Source organism: Eubalaena glacialis, chromosome 3, assembly GCF_028564815.1.
Source record: "Eubalaena glacialis isolate mEubGla1 chromosome 3, mEubGla1.1.hap2.+ XY, whole genome shotgun sequence".
In the NCBI taxonomy this organism is placed as follows: domain Eukaryota; kingdom Metazoa; phylum Chordata; class Mammalia; order Artiodactyla; family Balaenidae; genus Eubalaena; species Eubalaena glacialis.
Window position 1 is genome coordinate 52604934 of NC_083718.1, and position 23681 is coordinate 52628614.

A 23681-nucleotide genomic window follows, 5' to 3' on the forward strand; every position below is an offset into this window, starting at 1 on the left:
AAATACTATGATGCAATTTTACATTTATTAAACTACAGTTCAAAGCACAAATTTACACATTCTAAATACACTAAACATATCTAATGAAGTCACACTGGTCTTCCACTGATATTTGATATATCTGGGTGAAAGACATTAACTTTACAAGACTTTTTAACACGAATCCTTAGTATAAAAACTGTGTACTTGTATGTAAACATTTTAATGAGGAACCCAATTAATGGGCTTCCATCTCCACTAAGTCATCCATTTTGTTGCATATTTTATTTTAAACGCTTAAGGGGTAGGGCAAACTGGTAAGTTTAAATGTGGATACATTATCTTCATCTCAATTACCCCCAGTGAATTATAGATGAGAGCTAATTTTGTCTGGTCCCAAATAGCTATTACTAGTAGTTTTTGTTTCCAAGAGAATTAACTGAATAAGATTGTTCAAATTTTTTCCACACTGGAATGTAGACCAGACAAGCTTAACCTGCAACTTCAGATCTAAAAAAGCATTAATGCCTGCTTAAGCTTCAGTGGAAAAGCTGTCTTCTTGGCTCAACTGAATGCAAGAAGGCACAAAGAAGAAGTTCTTCATCATTGTGACTGAAGTAATTCCAGAATCTTGCATCTCATACCAATCACCGTATGACATCATATAATAAATAGCTGGCCTCTGAAAATCATTAAAAGCAGATGGTTCGTGGAAAGAATCTGCTCCCATGTTATCAAAGATAAGCCAATCTCCCACATTCAGCTCAGGAAGAAAACAGTTTTCCACAATTTGATCAAGCTCATCACAGGACGGACCCCAAAGGCTGCTTGTAAACAGAGGCTCATCTTCCTTGTATTTCTTGTGAACCTCTGGAATGGTATTTAAGTCCTCAGACAGTTTACTTGCAAAAGAACCATAAACACCATCGTTCATATAATACATGAAGGTTGGTTCATCACTTCTGGTTTTTCCTACTCCAGAGGAAAACTTACTTTTAACAATTTTCTTTGCAATGATATTAACTGCAAGTGTAAATGCAGAAGACACATAGTAGCTTCCGGGTTCAGAAATTATCTTAATGTCAGATCCTTCAGGAAAGTAGACATCCAACAAAGGGCTGATAACATGATTAACCTCTTCCAATCGAAATTCGGTTCCAGTGAAGCCTCCACCAATGTCTAACATGTTCATTGTGAAGCCAAATTCTCCAGCCATGTCAAATACACATCGAGCATCAGATAGAGCATGTACATATACTTGAGATTCTTTGCAAGCACTTGAAACATGAAATTTAACCCCAATAATTTGGACATCAAGTTCCTTAGCACATTCCAAAAGATGCCTACAGTTCTTCAGGGTAGTGCCAAACTTTGTTACCCTCTTCACCTCCAATATTATCTTCTGTTGCGATATGTAGTAAGACCTTGGCATTTGGGTGATTACGTGCAATTTTCTTCAATTCGACTTCATTGTCACATGTCATGATATTCACTCCAACTTTTGCTGCATACTTTATCTGAGACACTTGCTTGCAAGGACTTATGTAAATGATGTTTTCTGGAGATACACCCAATTCTTTCACTAAAGCCATTTCAGTTTTACTGGAACAAGCAAATCCAGTTCCAAGAGCTGCCAAAATCTCAAGTACAGCTGGAGTGGAGTTGCACTTTACCGTGTAGAATGGCTTTATCTGAGCCACTATGTTCTGCCACTGACTGTGTTTCTTCACAATCTTTCCAAGATCTTCCACAAAAAATGCATTTTTCCCTGTCAGAGTATGTTCATAAACATAGTTATCAACATTTCCAACGTTTGTTCCTTCATCCAACAGGCCAACGGAGTAGTTTGCATCGTCAATAAATCCTTTCATCTCAGCCATATTCCACAAAGCCAAAAGTCATAAACCAGGAAAAACAAGAGACGGGCCACCAAGCCTTACATCTGGGTCCTTAGAATATGCAACAAAATGGACGAGTTAGGAGATGGAACCCCCCATCATCATCTAGGTTCCCAAGGTGGCTCAGCGTTGAAGTCGAACTGCTCTCTATACAGCACTTCTCCTAGGCCCTCTGGGTAGTTGTATACTTGGTCAGAAAGTTCGCCGTGAGATAACGGCCCAAAGAGTCGGGTAAAGCGTCTTCTCTTTTTAGGCGGAATTTTAAAAGAGGGATGTGGTTACCTTGAGCAGAAATACCCAAGGCGGCCTGGGCCATAGGCTGCGGGGACGACGTTGGGGGAAAAGCGCGGCACCGACACCAGCTGTGCAGCAGTGGCGGCGGCGGCCGAAGGAGAGAAACAGAACAACAGCGCGGGCAGAAGAAGAAAGGCGAGGGCTGGGTGCGGAGAGGATTCAGCCTCGTCACACCGCAGAGCAGAGAGGGAGAAAGGATGAGAAAAGGCAGAGAAGGCGAAAACACGAAACACTGCAACCGAGCAAAGAGCCAGAGAGTGTGGGGAATACAAAACAGTTTTGAGTAAATTAAAGTAGACCTAAATAATTGGAAAGATATCCGATATTCATAGATTGGAATTAACATCTTAAAAATACTGACTATTTTTAAGATGTTAGTTCTCCTTAAATTGATATGTAGATCCAGATTGGGATTCTGATGAAAATGCCAGCAGGCTCTCTTGCAGAACTTGACAAGTTGACTTTAACATTGATATGTAACTTCAGAGAACTTAAAATATCCAAAACAATTTGGAAAAAGAATTAGGTTGGAAAACTTAAAGTAAGGCATTTCAAGACTCACTGTAAAGCTACAGTAATCAAGACTGTGGTTTGGGTATAAGGATAATCATATAAACCAACAGAAGGGAATTGAGGGTCCAGAAATAGATCCATACTTACATGGGTCAGTTATCACTATTGACAGAAGTGTCAAGGGAATACAGTGGGGAAAAGAGAGTTGTTTCAACAGGTGCTACTGAAACAGCTGGATATCCATACAGAAAAGAATGAACCTCAACCCTTCCCTCACATCATATATACCAAAAACTAACTTGATATGGATCATACACTTAAATGTAAGAGCTAAAACTATGAAACTTCTAGAGGAAAAGTTAGAGGAGAAAATTTTTGTGACCTTGGGATAGGCAAAGATTTCTTAGAGAGGATACAAAAAAGCATGAACCATTAAAAAAATAAATAAAATAAACTGACCTTCATCAAAAATCAAAACTTCTGCTCTTCGAAAGACACCATCATAAAAATGAAAAGCCACACAAGAAAAAATTCATAATACATATGTGTGACAAAGGGCCAATATACAGAATATTTCAGGAATGTCTTCTGGCCAATAATGTCTTCTGACAAACAACCAATTTTTTAAATGGCAATATATTTGAACAGATACTTCACAAAATAAGATATAAAATCTCAAATACATGAAAATATGTTTAACAGCATTTATCTTAAAGAAAATTTAATTAAAAACTACAATGAGATACCGCTACACATCCATTAGAATGGCAAAAATTTTAAAGACTGACTATATTAGACCAACTATATTAGTTGCTAGGATATGGAGTAACAGAAATTCTCATACATGGCTAGGGTTATATAGAATGTTTCAACCACTTTGGAAATAGTTTGGCAGTCTCTTAAAAAGTTAAACATACACTTATCTTATGACCCAGCAGTATTACTCTTAGATATTTATCCAAGAAAAATGAGAACATATTTCCACAAAGAGTTGTACATAAATGGCCATAGCAATTTTATTTATAATAGCTCAAAACTGGAAACAAGCTAAATGTTGTAACAAGAGGCAAATGGATCATTAGAGAAATGCAAATCAAAACTACAATGAGATATCATCTCACAAGGGTCAGAATGGCCGTCATCAAAAAATCTAGAAACAATAAATGCTGGAGAGGGTGTGGAGAAAAGGGAACACTCTTGCACTGTTGGTGGGAATGTAAATTGATACAGCCACTATGGAGAACAGTATGTAGGTTCCTTAAAAAACTAAAAATAGAACTACCATACAACCCAGCAATCCCACTACTGGGCATGTACCCTGAGAAAACCATAATTCAAAAGGAATCATGTACCAAAATGTTCATTGCAGCTCTATTTACAATAGCCAGGACGTGGAAGCAACCTAAGTGTCCATAATCAGATGAATGGATAAAGAAGATGTGGCACATATATACAATGGAATATTACTCAGCCATAAAAAGAAATGAAATGGAGTTATTTGTAGTGAGGTGGATGGAGTTAGAGTCTGTCATACAGAGTGAAGTAAGTCAGAAAGAGAAAAACAAATACAGTATGCTAACACATATATATGGAATCTAAGGGGAAAAAAAAAAAAGGTCATGAAGAACCTAGTGGCAAGACGGGAATAAAGACACAGACCTACTAGAGAATGGACTTGAGGATATGGGGAGGGGGAAGGGTAAGCTGGGACAAAGTTAGAGAGTGGCATGGACATATATACACTACCAAACGTAAACTAGATAGCTAGTGGGAAGCAACCGCATAGCACAGGGAGATCAGCTCGGTGCTTTGTGACCACCTAGAGGGGTGGGATAGGGAGGGTGGGAGGGAGGGAGATGCAAGAGGGAAGAGATATGGAAACATATGTATACGTATAATGGATCCACTTTGTTATAAAGCAGAAACTAACACACCATTGTAAAGCAATTATACTCCAATAAAGATGTTAAAAAAAAAAACTACAAAACAACAACAACAACAACAACAAAAAAGAGGCAAATGGATAAGCAAATTTTGGTATATCCATAAAATGGAATATTGTTCAGCATTTTTTAAGAAACTATATGCTATATACAAAGTGGATAAACCTCAAAATCATTATGCTGAGCAAAAGAAGCCAGTCTCATAAGAACACTTACTATTTCATTTATATAAAATTCTGTAAGAGGCAAATTTATGCCATATCTTTTGCCTAGTATTATGAATGATAGGAGTGTTGATTGCAAAGGAATATGAGGGAACATTTCAGGGTTGTAGTAATGTTTTATATCTTGATTGTGGTGGTGTTTACATTTGTCAAAGTTCATCAGACTATATAGTTAAAATGGGTGCATTTTACTTTATGCAAATTATACTTCAGTAAAGTTATTTCGTTTCTTTTTCAAACAACTGGTCTAAAGAACAAACTCAGATTCTCTCAGACAAATATTCAGGACCCTCCACACTACTTTTCTACTCTTATTTCTCATATGCCTCAGATTCAATATTACCCTGAAATTCGAACAAGTTGGCTTTCAGCCTCTCCTCCCCAAACAAGACTACTCCTCACTCCTACTCTTAGCTTCCTGGGTCTACATATACCCTCTTCATTCTGCAGAGCCCAGACTTACGACCACCGCTTTCACAAAGCCTTCCTCTAGCTTGCCCTGATTTTTTTGATTCTTTGGTATTTATACCACTTGTACTGTTTACGTCGTTCATTATCTGTTTTGTGTGTGTTCCTCTCATCTCCCAAGGGAAACTGTCACCCTTTGTCACCCTTTGATATACAGTCAATTCTGGTTATTCCTGCTGGCTATATTCCATATAGTTGCTGTAAACACTGAATTAGCGAATACCGAAGCACTGTTCCTAGGGAAAATACAGGGTTAGATTTCTGTGAGACTCCGGTCACAACATTTTCATCAACCAATCCATACGTAAGCTTGTTTTATGTGTGTTTCTGTTTAAAGACACCTTATTTAATATATGTTGTTGATTCACTGAACTCAGCCAATAGCACTATATCTCATGACTGAATAAAGCTTATCTAACACACATATATTTTCCCTAATGCACATCAAAGCTTTCTTGTGCTTTGGAACACTAGACAGCACTTCAGCACTACCCTTGGGGGCTATTTTAAATAGGGAAATCACCAAGAAAAATGCAAAAACATGGCATTAAATGCATTGCACAAAGGACGCTTATTTAGAGTATGAGAGATAAAACAGAGCAACACCTTGTTCTGCCTCAGCTGGGAATGTGCATTTTGAGCAACTCAAATTTTCCCTGTACTACATACGTCCACAAATAACCATAAAAGAGCCATTGATTACGATTACAATAAATTTTAGCAAGTAAGCAAAGTCATAAATATGGAATCCATGAATAAGGAAGCTTGCCCATACTTCACAGCATCTTGTACAGTGCAAGACACTTAGCTGGCATTCAATAATTAATTTATCCAGACAATTGGAAGGACAAACAGAAAGAACTAACTCATGACTTTACTTAAATCTCTATCAAGAACCCTTGTTTAAAATTCATTTTAGGAGGCGTGTTCAAGCTTGAAGACAAGTTCTCCAAAGTAAGGTTTTGAGACTCTTGCAGAGACATATTGGGGGCCATTGCTAAGGAGAGGCTCAGGAAAATCTCATATGACCAACTGCTATTTGCAATATCCATTAAAAAGAAGGGGTTTCTTGTTTTTATTAGCAACCTAAAAGTTTTCTACTTCTGACTGAGGAGAATGGATAAAAGAAAAAAATTGATTGTCATGTTTCTAAAGCAAAGTGACATTTCCCATCTTACTTTTTGAAGAGAAAACAGACTCTTTAATTTAGCCCATTAAAAGTTACTTTCTAAGAATCAGTTGTGTTTCTATACACTAACAACAAAATATCTGAAAAAGAAATAAAGAAGACAATCCCATTTGCAATAGCCTCAGAAAAACAAAATACTTAGAAATAAATTTAACCAAGGAGGTGAAAGATCTGTACACTAAAACCTATAAGACTTCTGTGAAAGAAATTGAAGAAGACACAATTAAATAGAAAGATATCCCGTGTTCGTGGGTTGGAAGAATTAGCATAGTTAAAATGTCCAGTCTACCCAAAGCCATCTATAGATTCAGTGCAATCTCTATCAAAATTCCAATGGAATTTTTCACAGAAATAGAAAAAACGATCATAAAATTTGTCTGGAACCACAAAAGACCTTGAATAGCCAACACAAGTCTGAGAAAGAACAAAGTAGGAGGCATCATGCTTCCTGATTTCAAACTATATTACAAATGTTTAGTAATCAAAATAGTATGATATTGGCATAAAAAAGATACATAGACAAACGGAACAGAACTGAGAGCCCAGAAATAAACCCTCACGTATATGGTCAACCAATATTTGACAAGGGAGCTAAAAATACTCAATGGGGAAAGGATAGTCTCTTCAATAAATAGTGCTGGGAAAATTGAATAATCACTTGTAGAAGAATGAAATTGGACCCCTATGTTACACTATTCACAAAAATTAACTCAAATGAATTAAAGACTTAAACATAAGGCCTGAAAATGTGAAACTCCTAAAAGAATACACAGGGCGAAACCTCTTTAATATTGGTCTTGGCAACAATTTTTGGATATAACACCAAAAGCACAAGCAACAAAATCCAAAATAAATATGTGGGACTACATCAAACTAAAAAGCTTCTGCACTGCAGAAGAAACAATCAATAAAATTAAAAGGCAACCTACAGAATGGGAGAAAAATATTTGCAAATTAACCTGATAAAGGGTTAATATCCAAAATATATAAGAAAATCATACTCAGTAGCAAAAGACCAAACAATCCTATTTTAAAAATGGGCAGAGGACCTGGATAGAGACTTTTTCCAAAGAAGACACAAAAAGGCCAACACGTACATGAAAAGATGCTCAACGTCACTAATCATCAGGAAAATGCCAATCAAAACCACAATGAGCTATCACCTCACACCTGTTAGAATGGCTATCATCAAAAAGACAAGAGATAAGTGCTGACAAGGATGTGGAGAAAAGGGAAACCTTGTACACTGTGGGTAAGAATGTAAATTGGTGCAGCCACTATGGAAAACAGTCTGGAGGTTCCTCAAAATATTAAAAAAAGAACTACCATATGATCCAGTAATCCCATTTCTGGGTATATATCCAAAAGAAATGAATTCAGGATCTCGAAGGTATATCTGTACTCCCATGTTCATTGCAGCACTATTCATAACAGCCCAAATATGGAAACAACCTATGTGTTCACCTACAGATGAATGGATAAAGTTTTGATATACACACACACACACACACGCACACACTCACACACACTCATACACACAATGGGATATTATTTAGACATGAGAACAAAGGAAATTCTGCCATTTGCAGCAACATGGATGAATCTTGACAGCATTATTCTAAGTGAAATAGGCAGAAAGACAAAGACAAATACTGTATGATACCAATTTACATGTGGAACCTAAAAAGCTGAACTCGTAGAAACAGAGAGTAGAATGGTGGTGGCCAGGGGCTAGAGTGTGGGGGAAATGGGGAGATGTTGGTCAAAGAACATGAGCTTCCAGTTATAAGAAGTAATTCTGGGGGTCTTAATGCACAGCATTGTGATTAAAGAACAGATCTTAAATGTTCTCACCACAAAAAAAGAAATAATTATGTGAGATGTTAGAGGTGTTAACTAACACTACTGTGGTAATCATTCCACAATATATAAGTGTATCAAATCAACATATTGTATACCTTTAACTTACAGATGTTATATGTCAATAATATCTCAATAAAGCTGGAAAAAATTATTTCTAAGAATAACCTAGAAAAAGAGCAAAGAAAAAGTAAGAAGGGAACCAAGAATTCTTTTTAAGTTAAAATGCCCCATGTTGTCAGACATGTGGGAACATGAGCAATCTTGTACACTGCTAATGAGAATATAATCTGGTACAAATTTTCTAGGAGGAGGTGGTTAGTAATATATGTCAAGAGCCCTAAAAATCCTCCCTTCGCTGATCCAGTAATTCTACTCCTGGGAATTTATCCTAAGGAAATAATCCTAGATGCAGACTGGGATTTATATGCAATAATGTCCATGCAGTGTCATATAACAGAAGGACCTTGAAACAAACCAAATGTCTCACAAAGAAGAAATGGTTCAATAAATAAATAATAGCATATCCACGTGTAGCTCAGGTGCTAGACTTTCCTTCCTCCCCAAACTCCTCTACCCTTTATTTTTAAGGTCACCTTTATTATATGACGGAAGGAGAATGTTTTATCCTAAGGGTACTCACGGTACTTGCCATGCCATTTCCCCTTCCACCTTGGACCATCATTCACTTCACAGATGCTCTCCAAAACTGGCACAATGATCACTCTCCCCAACCCCTGCTGGGCCTGCCCCTTTTCCCCTTCCCCTGCAGAGGACTGAGCTGGTGCATAGGAAATAAATGTCTGCTGGTGAACCAATGTCAAGTTCTGGCCCAAGGAGATCAAGTTGCTGAAACAGGCTGCAGGGTATGGTTTTCCCATTTTACAGATGAGGAAACTGAGGCTCAGGGGATCAAGTAGCCCAGTGTTACTTAGGTGATAAGCAGTGATGCCAAGATTTGAGCCCATGTCTGTCTGACTACAAATCAGCATCCTTTTCACTACAATATTCCCCTCTTCTGCACCTCTACCACTTTATTCCTCTTCAACTTTCCAAGTGGAAATTTGTCCCATTACTTCTAGGTATTCACCTTCCTGAATTGGTTATAAGGATTAGTCTCTCCACTAACTTGCAACCTGTGAAAACTTACCCCAACCACAAATGTCCTCATACTTTCACCACCTCCAAAATCCACTTCTACACATACACCCGTGATACTGCAGTTTATTGGAGTTTTCTTTTCTTCTTTTTTTTTTTTTGGTTGTCACAATTTAAAAAAATTCTACCAAGTGGACGGGGGGTGGGGAAGTTAAATAGTTACTATATTTATACTGAGAATGGATTTAGGTGATAATAAAGGCAGATGTTGCTATAGCAACGAACGTTCTAGGATCCCATACACATCTTTTTGCATTTGTGCAAAGTGCACTGGATTGTAGCTAACATCTTCCCGAATGGTCTGTGCAGAGCAGGGCACATTGACCATTGTGTGGTCAGGTCAGGGCCAGCTCACACACGTGGGTCTCCTCAGCTACCAAAACACTGGCTGCAACCTGGGGCTCCAGGCAGACCTGGATGCCACCACAGCTTCAGGGAGAGCCATCTGGAAGCTGTGCTGTCTCCCGCCTGGGTAAACTCTCTCCCTTGCTCCCCTTTTCTTTCGCTCTTTTTCATGCGGGTTCTAAATTATGCTAAATGTTTAATGACAGCCTGGGTTATTTTCTGAACACCAGTGGCAGGAGGAGGTTAGGGTATTCACTCTGACAATAACCCACCTTGGTGTGAGGGAGGGAACCCCAGGGCATGCCCTGTGTGCTGTGCAGCGAGAATAGTCCGAGGCCCCTTCCCCTGGGACCCCTCCTCTATTGGCTGGGAGTTCTTGCCCGAGGATCTTCCTACAATCCTCCTGACCCCAGGCTCCCAGTAAGACAGGTGCCCTCCTTCACCCGCCCAGTCAAAGCCATCCCTCTGTGCATCACACAAAGGGGAAAAGACCTGGCTGGAATGTAAAGGATGTGTGTTCTAGCCCTGCTTTGCCACCTAGGAGCTGCCACCTAAGAGTTGCCACCTAGGAGCCGTGGGACTTCTCTGAGTCATAGTTCCCTCCCCTGTGAGAGAAGGCTGCATCTCTGGAGAAAGTGCTAACCTGGTATACTCATTCACAAGTAAGTGAAAATGACAACACCTGGCAAATGCACTGCTCACCAGTATTCACCATTTTTACACAAAATATGAGCCTTAAACCAAAAGAATAAATGCCAAATTGTAGAAATTTAGCCATCAAGTAACAGGCAAGGGATATGCTCTCACAGCAATGGGCTCCCATGGTGACCATCTACACGTAGGGCCATAATTTAATGACATGTACTACATTTGCCCACCATGAAGCCACTAGGTGCTCAAGAGCTCAGAGCTGGTACCAGAGGCAGGTAGGAAAATGGCGGTAGACATACCTTGTGATGGATGCCATGGTGGGTGTGTGCTTTGAGGAGGGACACCAAAACCACAGGGAAGTACTAGCTGTGTGAACTTGGGCAAGATACCCAATCTCTCTGAGCCACAGTTTTCTCATCTGTGAATTGGAAAAATGTCTGACCCATGAGGCTGTTTCTGGGTACACTAACCTTCGAAGCTCTGCTGGATCAAAGATCTTCCAAAGGGGAGCACACGCAGGAGCTCTTCAGATGTCTCCACTTTACAGTAGCTTTGCAGCATCCACAAGAAGTGGGAGGCTGGTGAATATCATGCTCCCTTTGCTCCAGGAGAACCTCAGTTCAACAGCTTTACAAGATGACATAGTGGGACAGATTGTCAGGCATCTCATCTCCCCGGCCAGGGCTCCCCCACAGACCAAGTCTGAAGCATCAGTAATTTGTATTGATGAGAAGAAAAGGCTGCTGTAGATTATTGAACTTGGCCAATTAACAAGCAAACAAACACGCAATTGCAAGCCAGAGCCCTGGCTAATGCAATGTACTCCGCTTATTTAATTTGACATGAGTCGTTTAGTTTTAATTAGGACAATACTTCACGGTATATTAGTAGGAGTCCTGTAGTATATGTTGTGGAAATAATGAAGGCTTAGCAATGAGACCTGTTTCAGCGCTCTGCTATTAAACCTTCACTGAGAAGGGAGGTGAGGCTGCCAGGCTCTTTGTGGAAATGACTGGGTTTGGAAATTAGCACTGTTAGAAAGATCTAGGTGAGACAGAGTCTGGCAAAGCCTCCAGACTCCAGCAACCCAGGAACGCTCAGCTCACGGGACTGAGGACCAAGCCCACTGCTGAACCCCAGGATCGCCCAGCTTTGCAGATCTCAATAAGGCCCGGAACACAACCCCACTCTCCCACCCGCAGTGGTACACAGGACAGGATAGATGCTGCCCAAGAGAGCACTGAGGCCGTCACCAGAAGGAGAACGTCCCAACTCGGTCACACTTGACTCCTCGAACCAGGACCCTCCTCAGCAGACCACTTGTTCCCCTAACGGGAGAAGATTCAAGATTCATACCCCACTCTCATTAGCTGGCTGAGAACGGGGCCTCTCCCCCTTTCTTCCGCCTTCTCAATGCGCTCTGTCTCGTTGCTCCATCGTGAGATGGTTCTATTCATGCTCAGAAGTTAGCAAGTTTGCTCCTCTCCCTCTCACGTAGGAGCTCTTCAGATGCCTCCACTTAGCCATCAAGTAACAGGCAAGGGATTCAATTTCAGTTTGAATTCCACACCTCTAGCCTTTCCTTTCTATCCCTTCCGTGCTCTCTTCCCAGCAGGCACTGGGATAGCTCCCCCTTCCCTGCCTCCCCTAAGGAACTGCCATCCTTTATCCCTCAGCAGAGAGGCATCCCCGTCACTGTTCTCTCCCCATCCTTTGCAATTTCAGCCTTTCTCCTCTCATGTGTGGAGCAACAAGCTTGTCTTTTAAAGCAGCTCCATGTGCCATTGAATAAGTAGAAGATATTTGCCTGGAAAAGGAGACAACTATTCCTGTCTCTAAAGTTACCACCATGTTATAAAAAGTGCACTGAACTGACAGACACAAGGAATACAGTCTAGGCCAGCTGTGCCACACCACCAATGCCAAAATCTTGAGTAAGTCATTCACTTCTCAGCCTCAACTTCCCTTTTGTAAAAAAAGGGGGTTACGCTAAAGCATTTCTGAGATGCCAGAGGAGAAAAAGCTCATTTCCCCAAGGCCACCTCTTTCATACTTACTGTGCCACTACCCCTGTCCTGGGTCTCTCTCCTTCTCCCTCCCTCCTTTCCTCCCCACCTCCCTCCCTCTTCCTCTCACCTCCTCCTCCCCACTTCTGTCTCTCTCTTAGAATTCAGTAAGTTATCACCAAGGAAGACACTTTGTAAATCCATATCTCCATGTTTCTGCAGCTCCATCCCAGGGTACCTAGGTGAACCAGTGAAACCAGTGAAAATAGTCCCAGAGGTTCCCAGCATCATAAGGAGGAGGAACTTTGGTGGGGCCCCAACCACTATAATGGAAATGCTTAAAAGGAGCCCACAAATCTTCAGTCCTCTGCAAGGTGAAAAAAATAGGAAACTTCAGCTCTTGGGAATAAAATTTGGAGCCCTGGACAGTGAAGGTATTTGGGGCGGCGGCTGGGGGAATGAGTGTGTACATCATCTTGATTGATTCACAGGGGTTTTTTTTTTCGTGAACTAATGTTAATTTAACTCTACTAAGTCCTCGGCATTGACTTCAGTGTGATTAATGAGTAAGACACCAGCCCAGCCCTCAAGGAACTGTGTACAGTCAGGGACAGCGACGTGGCAGCAGGTAATTACAGTGCAGAGGAGAGGCAGTGGTGTATGAGAGCACATCACAAGCTCCTGAACCCACTCTGGGGGTTAGAACAGACTTCTTAGAGGAGGGCCAGTCAAACTAAGACCTGAAAGAATGTCTTCATCTAAATCAGTCTCTCAGCAGCATTTGATGTACTTAATACCCCATTCTCCCACTGGAAACACTTGCTTCACTTAATTTTCCTCCTGTTAGCTAATCCTTCTGAATCTCCTTTGCTGGAGGCTCCTTATCTTCTGAACTTTTAAATGTTAGAATGCCCTGCTCTTGATCCTGAGACCTCTCCTCTTCTCTACTGCTCTCACTCCCTAGGAGAGCTCCTCCATACCTTGGCTTTAAGTACCACCTACCACTAGAAACCAGCAAATTTTTGTCTCTAGATCTGACCTCTCCCTCTCACCACTAACTCAACAGCTCACCTTCATGGTCTAACAGGTATCCTTTTTTTCTTTTTTTAAATAGATCTTTATTGGAGTATAATTGCTTCACAATACCGTGTTAGTTTCTGTTGCACAACAAAGCGAATCAGCCATATGCATACACACGTCCCCATGTCCCCTCCCTCTTGAGCCTCCCTCCCACCCTCCCTATCCCACCCCTCTAGGTCAGCGCAAAGCACCGAGCTGGTCTCCCTGTGCTATGCGGCTGCTTCCCACCAGCCAACTATTTTACATTTATGCAGCTGCTTCCCACCAGCCAACTATTTTACATTTATGCAGCTGCTTCCCACCAGCCAACTATTTTACATTCAGGAGTGTATGCATGTCGATGCTACTCTCACTTGGCCCTCCCACCCCATGTCCTCAGGTCCACTCTCTATGTCTACCTCTTTATTCCTGCCCCGAAACTAGGTTCATCAGTACCATTTTTTTTTTTTTAAAGATTCCATATATATGTGTTAGCATATGGTATTTGTTTCTCTCTTTCCTAACAGGTATCTTTAACTTAATATGATGGAAACTGATCACAATTTCACCTCCCCCCAAAATACCTCCTCAATCTTTCCCTCTCAGGCCAAAACCTGGAGTCATTCTTTAGTTCTCTTTTTCTCTCACACCAACATTCAAGCAGTCAGCAAATCTTGTATCATCTCTACCTCAAACATGTAACACTAATTTGGCCCCTTCTCACCACCTCCATGGCTCTCAACTTGGTCCAAGCCACCACATCTCCCTCTGAGACTCCTGCATTAGCCTCCTAACTCATCACCTCCACTTTGTCCCCAAAATCAGAATGATCCTTTAAAACTGTAAGTTAGGTCACTCACGTCGTTCACCTGCTCAAAACCCCCTGTGGTTTTCTATGTCACTCAGAATAAAATCCAAAATCCTTCCCATCCCCTAGAAGTGTCTGATGTAATCTGGGCCACCACCTCTCTGGTCTGGACTCCTCCCGCTTCCCCCCAAGCCACACCTCACCACACTCACGGCTCCAGCCACACAGGCCTGGCTCCTCTCCCACGAATGTGCCAAGCACCACCCTCCACTCCTCCCCTAGGTCTTCCCTGTCTGCTCGACCATCTTCTGCCAGATACCTGCTTGACTTTCTCCCTCCCGTCAAATGTCATCTCCTCAGAGGGACCTCTGTGGCATAGACAGTTTTACCTATTGTATCAGGCGGTCCTAGCCAGATGCAGATGGAACACGCATCTTTGAAAAGATCTTTTTGTGATGGTATTCACAGAGGAAACCAAGAATAGGTTTTAAGGCCTCAAGGACTAGCAACGCTGGGAGGCTGACACCACCCTTGCTCACCCTTACTCCTGAAGGAGCAAGGCAAGGAAATGGTGCTACCAGAGCCCTTCTGAGAGCTGGAGCCGTGGGTGTGAGAGCGCCTGGTGGAGCTGTGGCTATAGGAAAACAGTCACTGCAGAGCTCCGGCAGAGCAGGGAGCACAAAGAACGTGGGCCCACCCTTCCCCACCCTCGGCTCTCCTCCTGGTGTACCCTTTCGGCCAAAGCCAAGCGGGAGTCAGAGGGCCAGGGAGCCCTGGTGATACAGTCCATGGAGTTTAGGCACAAAAGCACGGAGCAGGGCAGAGAAGGACAGAGGGCAGATCTGGGATAAATGAAGTTACTCAACACGTCAGTATTTCTGGCTCCTCTCCTTCCAGGCACAAGGTAGGTCCCCACATTCCCTGCTACCCTTGAAGTCAAGTTCAGCATGCAACTTGCCTTGGCCAGTGTCACTTCCAGACATAAGTCTTCATGTTCCCCCCTTCCACCTCCTATAATGACCAGGGACAGTCCAGAGGATGAAGACAGTCAGCCTGGGTTCCAGAGTGATGAAGATGCGGAGTAGAATCCCCGCTGTCCCACAGCAGACAAGCAGCATATGAGCAAAAGGAAGCCCCTGAGATTTTGAGAGTTGTTCTGTTATTGCACTTTTACCTAGTTTATCCTGATCCACTTCTTCTGCTGAAATAGCAACCTGCCTCACCATGATACCTTCCTCTGTCTTGCTTTCCTCATCCAATGGATCACCACCTGATAAACTGCGGTATTTATTAGTTGTCTGTCTCCCTCCTCTCATATGTAAACCATGGGGGCAGGACTTTGGTTCACTACCAATTCTCAGCACCTAGAGCAGCACCTGGTTGACAGCAGATGCTAAAATTCTTTGTCGAATAGATGAATGAATAAACGAGCGCATAATGACTAACATATATTGTTAGTTATGTCCTAGACACATTCTCAGGAATGATGTCTACGTGATTCTGAGGAAGCGAAAGATTAAACAATTCGCTAAGGTCACCTGGCTTAAGTCATGGAGTGGGTTGTGAAGGCATTTTGACTCCAGAGCCCAAGCCTGTGACAACTTTGCCACTTCCCAGGATGAAGGGGGCTTGGTGGGGAAGCGCAGGAGAAGCCATTCTGGCCAGAGACTGGAGAGGGCCAGGCAGCCTACCTACTGCAAAGTGTTAGTTACTGCTGGAGCCAAGAGTGATAACGGATAAACTATACAGGGTAACAGGGAAAATTAAAACTATGTTGGCTATGTAAAAATAATGCTAATTACAGCCATTTATGTGAATTGCTTACCATTTCTGCCTAATTACCACGCAGCACAACAATTATGTAGATCTTTAACTAATGTCAACCTAACTTTCCTGGAAGTTTTATTTGATTATAACTGTAAAAGCTAAAAACAAGAGCTAAGTCCATCCATGAGTTGGTTGCTCATGGAGACTGGTTCTCTGCCCAGAATTTAAAATTAGAGAGGAATTACCTTGTCTTTACCAGTCACTGCCTGTATTGTTAGTGATCTTCCAGGTATAAGCGTTTCATCTGGACTAGAAACTCCTTGAGGCTGGTACTATCTCATTTTTCCTGGTATCATTATCCCCTCCCCACTTGGAGCCCAGCTCAGCCCTGAACAGAGGGGGGCTCCTACACCATTGTTCATCTGTTGGAGCTCTGTCTTTGGAAGAAATGGTCCTGCCTCATGTGCCTCTGAGTCTCTTCTCATTGCCTGGAGGCTGAGGAGTGAGATTGGCTGAAGGGTGCCATGTCTATACCAGCTGTGACCATGGCAAGAGACTTTCCTGAGCCCTGTAACAGGCCTTCAGAAGAAGTAGGGCCAGGGTGGGATAGAACGCTTAGTGGCCTAGGGATAGCTGAGAAGAATCCAGGAAATGTAATAACAGAGAGTGCCAGCTGTCCCCCTAGTATCTACTCTCTTTCTTGAGTGAAGAGAGTTTTAGCTGGGCACATGGCAGCCCAGATAAAGGCCATATTCCCAGGATCATTTGCAGTGAGGTGTGGCTAATGGGATGTCAGCAAAAGTGATGTATGCAAATTTAAGACCATGACTTCAAAAGGAAAGGAGTGAACCTCCCCCTCTTTCCCCTCTTTCCTCTGCCTGGGGTACAGGCAGGATGTTAGAACTTAGGCAAGCCTCCCTGGACCCAGGATGGAATGCAGATGTTGAGATGCCGGAGCAGCAAGATCAAAGGAGCCTGGATGGTCAGAACCGTGGGGCTGCAGTGCCACACCATTGCAGGGCAGTACCACCGCGCTCATGCAATAGATGTATATCACTGTCAAAGCACAGAAAATAGTAAAATGTAGTGAAATAATTAGGAAGTGGTGAGTTTTGAGTATTCATTGCCTTTGTTTTTAGGATAGTTTATTCCTTTTTAAGTTTATATAATTAAATTTTTAATGATGGCTATGCTTAACAACCAGCTCGTAAGAATTCTGAAAATTTGTGCCAGCTCCAGCTTCAGGTCTTTGTCAGACTAGCAAAACCTGCATCCTAACTGATACAAAGGTAATGCAGGAGGTGGGAGTTGGGTTTGAGATCATATTCTCAGATGTATGTGATATGTAACTCAGCCCATGGATGACCCAGGGTTGCCTGAAAAATTATGTTGCTCCAGCGATAACTTCGAACCAAAAATTCTAAAGCTTCTCTCAGTTATTATTGAAAAAAATTCTTGTAGCCTAGCCTAACTCCAACTTGAACACACCCACGTCTGTGGAGGTTCTAGATGATGGCTAAGGCCCCTCCTGCCCAAAGCCTGGTGATCCTACACAGCCCAGTAGAGCATTTCTGCCTCTTTCTCACCTGCCTCTCTTGGGACCTTCTCTTGCCAGTTTAAGGGCAGAGAGGACATCTCTGGTGAGAGGCATAGGACCCGATCTAACCTCTCACTTTTGCCAACACAGGATGAAAGGCAAGTAAGTCATTGATTCAATAAATCTGCACAGATTAAGTGGAACAAAACACATCTCAGTGTAATGTGCTCTGTAGAATCCTATGTTGTTGGAAGGAAGGAAGGAAGGAAGGAGGAAAGAAAGAGGGAGGGAGGGAGGGAGGGAGAAAGAAAGAAAGGAAGAAGGAAAGGCATCTATATATGCTGTATATATGCTTGTCTGAGCCAAGAGAAAGTTGTGGAAGGACACCCACCAAACAGGTAATCTCCTCAGTTACCTGAGGAAATAGAACAGGCTGGGGGGAGGGTAACTTTTCTTTATATGTATCTGTATTATCCAGATTAATGTAGCAAGTATTACTTTTAACTTGTTATTTTATTTTTTTTAATTTTATTTATTTTATTTTTGGCTGTGTTGGGTCTTTGTTGCTGCACATGGGCTTTTCTCTGGTCGCGGTGAGCGGGGGCTACTCTTCCTTGCGGTGTACGGGCTTCTCATTGCAGCAGCTTCTCTTGCTGCGGAGCACGGGCTCTAGGCGCACGGGCTTCAGTAGTTGTGGCACGTGGGCTCAGTAGTTGTGGCTTGCAGGCTCTAGAGCACAGGCTCAGTAGTTGTGGCGCACGGGCTTAGTTGCTCCGCGCCATGTGGGATCTTCCTGGATCAGGGCTCGAACCCGTGTCCCCTGCACTGGCAGGCGGATTCTTAACCACTGCACCACCAGGGAAGCCCCTCACTTGTTATTTTAAAGCACAAAAAATATGATATGAAATACTGTACACGAGTTAAAAGTGAATGAACTAGAGCTATAGTATATCAGCATGAATAAATTTCAAACAGTAATTTTGAGCAAAAGAGCAAAGCTAAGGAATAATACCTACATTATGAAAACAATTACATAAAGTGTTAAAACAAAAAATTATATTATATATTGTTTATGGATACATGTATACAAAGCAATAGTATATAAGAATATAAACGGGGATAATAAACCCAAATTCACATTAACAAGGGAATGAGATCTGAAGAAATATATAGATTCTTTCAGCTGATCTGCAGTGCATTTGTGGTGTATGTTTTCAGGTAACATGGCAAATGTTAAGATTTGATAAAGTTAGATGGTAGATACTCAGATGTTCTTTATCAAATTCTTTATATTTGTATGCTTGAAATATTCCATAATAAAAATTACCTTAGCTTTGTAGTATAGTCTGAAGTCAGGGAGCCTGATTCCTCCAGCTCCATTTTTCGTTCTCAAGATTGCTTTGGCTATTCGGGGTCTTTTGTGTTTCCGTACAAATTGTGAAATTTTTTGTTCTAGTTCTGTGAAAAATGCCAGTGGTAGTTTGATAGGGATTGCATTGAATCTGTAGATTGCTTTGGGTAGTAGAGTCATTTTCACAATGTTGATTCTTGCAATCCAAGAACACGGTATATCTCTCCATCTATTTGTATCATCTTTAATTTCTTTCATCAGTGTCTTATAATTTTCTGCATACAGGTCTTTTGTCTCCTTAGGTAGGTTTATTCCTAGATATTTTATTCTTTTTGTTGCAATGGTAAATGGGAGTGTTTTCTTAATTTCACTTTCAGATTTTTCATCATTAGTGTATAGGAATGCAAGAGATTTCTGTGCATTAATTTTGTATCCTGCTACTTTACCAAATTCATTGATTAGCTCTAGTAGTTTTCTGGTAGCATCTTTAGGATTCTCTATGTATAGTATCATGTCATCTGCAAACAGTGACAGCTTTAATTCTTCTTTTCCAATTTGGATTCCTTTTATTTCTTTTTCTTCTCTGATTGTTATGGTATTGGCACAAAAACAGAAATATAGATCAATGGAACAGGATAGAAAGCCCAGAGATAAACCCGCGCACATATGGTCACCTTATCTTTGATAAAGGAGGCAAGCATATACAATGGAGAAAAGACAGCCTCTTCAATAAGTGGTGCTGGGAAAACTGGACAGGTACATGTAAAAGTATGAAATTAGAACACTCCCTAACATCATACACAAGAATAAACCCAAAATGGATTAAAGACCTAAATGTAAGTCCAGACACTATCAAACTCTTAGAGGAAAACATAGGCAGAACACTCTATGACATAAATCACAGCAAGATCCTTTTTGACCCAGCTCCTAGAGAAATGGAAATAAAAACACAAATAAACAAATGGGACCTAATGAAACTTAAAAGCTTTTGCACAGCAAAGGAAGCCATAAACAAGACCAAAAGACAACCCTCAGAATGGGAGAAAATATTTGCAAATGAAGCAGCTGACAAAGGATTAATCTCCAAAATTTACAAGCAGCTCATGCAGCTCAATAACAAAAAAACAAACAACCCAATCCAAAAATGGGCAGAAGACCTAAATAGACATTTCTCCAAAGAAGATATACAGATTTCCAACAAACACATGAAAGAATGCTCAACATCATTAATCATTAGAGAAACGCCAATCAAAACTACAATGAGATATCATCTCACACCTGTCAGAATGGCCATCATCAAAAAAATCTAGAAACAATAAATGCTAGAGAGGGTGTGGAGAAAAGGGAACCCTCTTGCACTGTTGGTGGGAATGTAAATTGATGCAGCCACTATGGAGAACAGTATGGAGGTTCCTTAAAAAACTAAAAATAGAATTACCATATGACCCAGCAATCCCACTACTGGGCATATACCCTGAGAAAGCCATAATTCAAAAAGAGTCATGTACCAAAATGTTCATTGCAGCTCTATTTACAGTAGCCAGGACATGGAAGCAACCTAAGTGTCCATCATCGGATGAATGGATAAAGAAGATGTGACACATATATACAATGGAATATTACTCAGCCATAAAAAGAAACGAAATTGAGTTATTTGTAGTGAGGTGGATGGAGTTAGAGTCTGTCATACAGAGTGAAATAAGTCAGAAAGAGAAAAACAAATACAGTATGCTAACACATATATATGGAATCTAAGGAAAAAAAAAAAAAAGTCATGAAGAACCTAGTGGCAAGACGGGAATAAAGACACAGACCTACTAGAGAATGGACTTGAGGATATGGGGAGGGGGAAGGGTAAGCTGTGACAAAATGAGAGAGTGGCATGGACATATATACACTACCAAACGTAAAATAGATAGCTAGTGGGAAGCAACCGCATAGCACAGGGAGATCAGCTCGGTGCTTTGTGACTACCTAGAGGGGTGGGATAGGGAGGGTGGGAGGGAGGGAGATGCAAGAGGGAAGAGATATGGGAACATATGTATATGTATAACTGATTCACTTTGTTATAAAGCAGAAACTAACACACCATTGTAAAGCAATTATACTCCAATAAAGATGTTTAAAAAAAATTACCTTAATTTTAATTTAAAAAATGTGTTCATGTAGATAAATTTAATAAGAAGAAAATGTGCACATTATACATATGTCCATTAAAGTAAGTATCTCATTGTGTTGTCTCTACATAGCTGTATTTCCCATATCACCATTAGATTGTGAGTCTTTGAGAGCAGTGACTATATATTTCAATCCATCCACAGAGCCCGTGCTAATCCCTGGTCCAACATCTCTTGTGCCCCTGTTATATACCAGACGTTATTACTAGACTCTAGGAATACAAAAAGGTGATTCAGAGTCACCCCCTGCTTTTGAGAATCTTACACCTTGCAGGAGAGATGGATGAATAACTAACTGTAATTCACCAGGCTTGCTCTATGGTACACACACATCGTCCTGGCTGTGCGTCTCCTGCTCATAAAGTGGCAAACAGCCATGGAGAGGCAGCACGTGGGGGGAGGCGGACTTCTGCTCACCTCCCAGCTCCCTGGCTCACAGACATGGGACCCTGAGTAAATTACACGACTTCTCTAAGTCCTATTCACGCATAAACTCTTCACAGGGTTTCAAGTAGTGAATAAGATAATCTCATTGAAAACACCTGCTACTTTGACAGGGCAGCCAGGGCTCAATAACTGTTAGAACAGGTGCGGAAACTGAGGCTCAAGAAAGGTGAATGATTCATCCCAGATCAAACTACAGGGGGTGACGGATCCAGGATTCCAAACCAGATGTGTGTTCCCAAAGGTGCCTCGGACACAGTAAGTTTCCTGGGTGTTCAGTAAATGCTTATTGAATTGAGACTTCATGTCCAGCTTAAAGTCAAGTCTTTAAGCATGGAATCATTTAAAGCATTTAACTGTTATGGTGATCATAACAGTTAGGAAGGTCAAGACAGAGAGGTCCACGGACTCCAAGACCTCACAGCAGGTGGGGCTGTCTCCAGGTCTCCCTCCTTCCACCACAGCTCACCTCCCAGGTCCACAGGCGCTCTTCTGCTCTCCCTGGATGGCACAGCTCCCTGCACACTAGCTCCTGACGCTGGTGACCACTCCTCTCTCATCAAATCCATCCTCCTGAGGCGTTTGAGACACAACTTGCTCCTGGTTTCCTCCTACTTGGCTGTCAGCGCCCTCCCATCTCCTGCCTGGATGTCTCCTTCTCTACCCATGTGGTATTTTGTGTGGCTTTGGGGAACTCTGGACATCCTTGTGCCTCTGGAAATCCAGATCAGGCCAGGTTGGGGGCCTGGAGAGAACACCTGGAAGGGCCAGGTTACGTCACCAGAACAGAAAAGGCTCCACTGAGAGAAATGAGACATCTACCGTGTACCTAGTGGTGTTCTTGGCTTACATCATTTCACTGAATCCTCTGACTAACCTCATGAGATAGACTTGATTATTCTTCTGCTTCACAGATGAGAAAACTACCACTAAGCAAAGTCAGAGCTCTAGCCCAAAGCCACAGAGTAAGAGGTAGAAGCCGGGATTTGAACTCCTGAGGCCAAGACTTACCCACTGTGCAACTGTCTCTTTGGAACAGGGTATACAGCATATCCACAGCACTGGTGAGTCCTCAGTTTGACATAAACCTGCAAGATGGAGAAAATAAATCTGCACACGAATTTACCTTCTTGCATTAACATTCAAGTTCAATTGTTTGTGGCCCAAACCCTGAGCAGTTGGGTCTAGAGTCTACAGTCACATTCCCAACCCCTTCCTTCTGATTTTCATTTGAAAATTTATCAACTGCTTCCATGTCGCTGCATATGCCATTGATCATATTGAGCTTTCCGGTTTTCTTTCTGGGCATTTTTCTCCACAGTCTCAGATGCCCCTTTAAAGTCTTCAAGATGGGTTTGGCAAGCATCCAGGCCAAAACCCACACTTCCTGAGTTTTCACTCCGTCCCTGCCAGCAACCCACCCCTCTAGTGTGTTAAGTCCACGGATCTCATACTTCAAAACCCTCCCCAGAGCCAGCTGCGCATGTCCCACAGCCCCCTCTCTCTTCCAAGGTCACAACCTTCGACAGGAAGGAGGGATGAAAACACATTGTGGGCCCTCAAGTCCTTCTATCTCCTGCTCAAAATGTCAAAGTCTGTGGAGACACGTTCAAGGTTGTCTTTTACCCTGACTAGATCATTTCTCCTGCGTGAGTCAGCAGAAGTGGGCAGTTGTGTGAGACCTGAACCAGCAGGCTAAACCCTGTCACTGCCCAAATTAAACGAGATGATGAAGATGCGTGTTGTGTAAGTGGTAGAACACTAGTCAGACGTTAGATGGTGGTGGTTATTTGGGACGAGTCATCCAGGAAGAGGGCACACATCTCCTTTTTAGTCCTGGCTGATCAGACACAGCTGACTTCGTACCTCAGGGGAGGGGTCACAACCCCACCTCCAGGGAGCCCACCAGGATACCGCCTGCCTTCCAGACAGTGCCTAAGGACACTGTTCTGCTGGGGGAGCATCTGTTCAGCCAGGTCAACACAGCTGCTCTAGGATGCGCCTTTGTCG

The 23681-nt window shown here is 42.1% G+C and overlaps 1 protein-coding gene across 1 annotated transcript; it reads right to left on the bottom strand.

The window, feature by feature from the left end:
• Positions 1-511: 511 nt before the first annotated feature.
• Positions 512-1500, bottom strand: LOC133087934 (antizyme inhibitor 1-like). Its single transcript, XM_061185652.1, has one exon. The coding sequence runs from the start codon at positions 1409-1411 to the stop codon at positions 512-514; it is 900 nt and encodes a 299-aa protein (XP_061041635.1). The 5' UTR covers positions 1412-1500.
• Positions 1501-23681: the final 22181 nt, after the last annotated feature.

Coding starts and splice junctions, on each gene's coding strand:
- LOC133087934 (XM_061185652.1), bottom strand. CDS start 1,411: ATGCCAAGGTCTTACTACATATCGCAACAGAAGATAATATTGGAGGTG.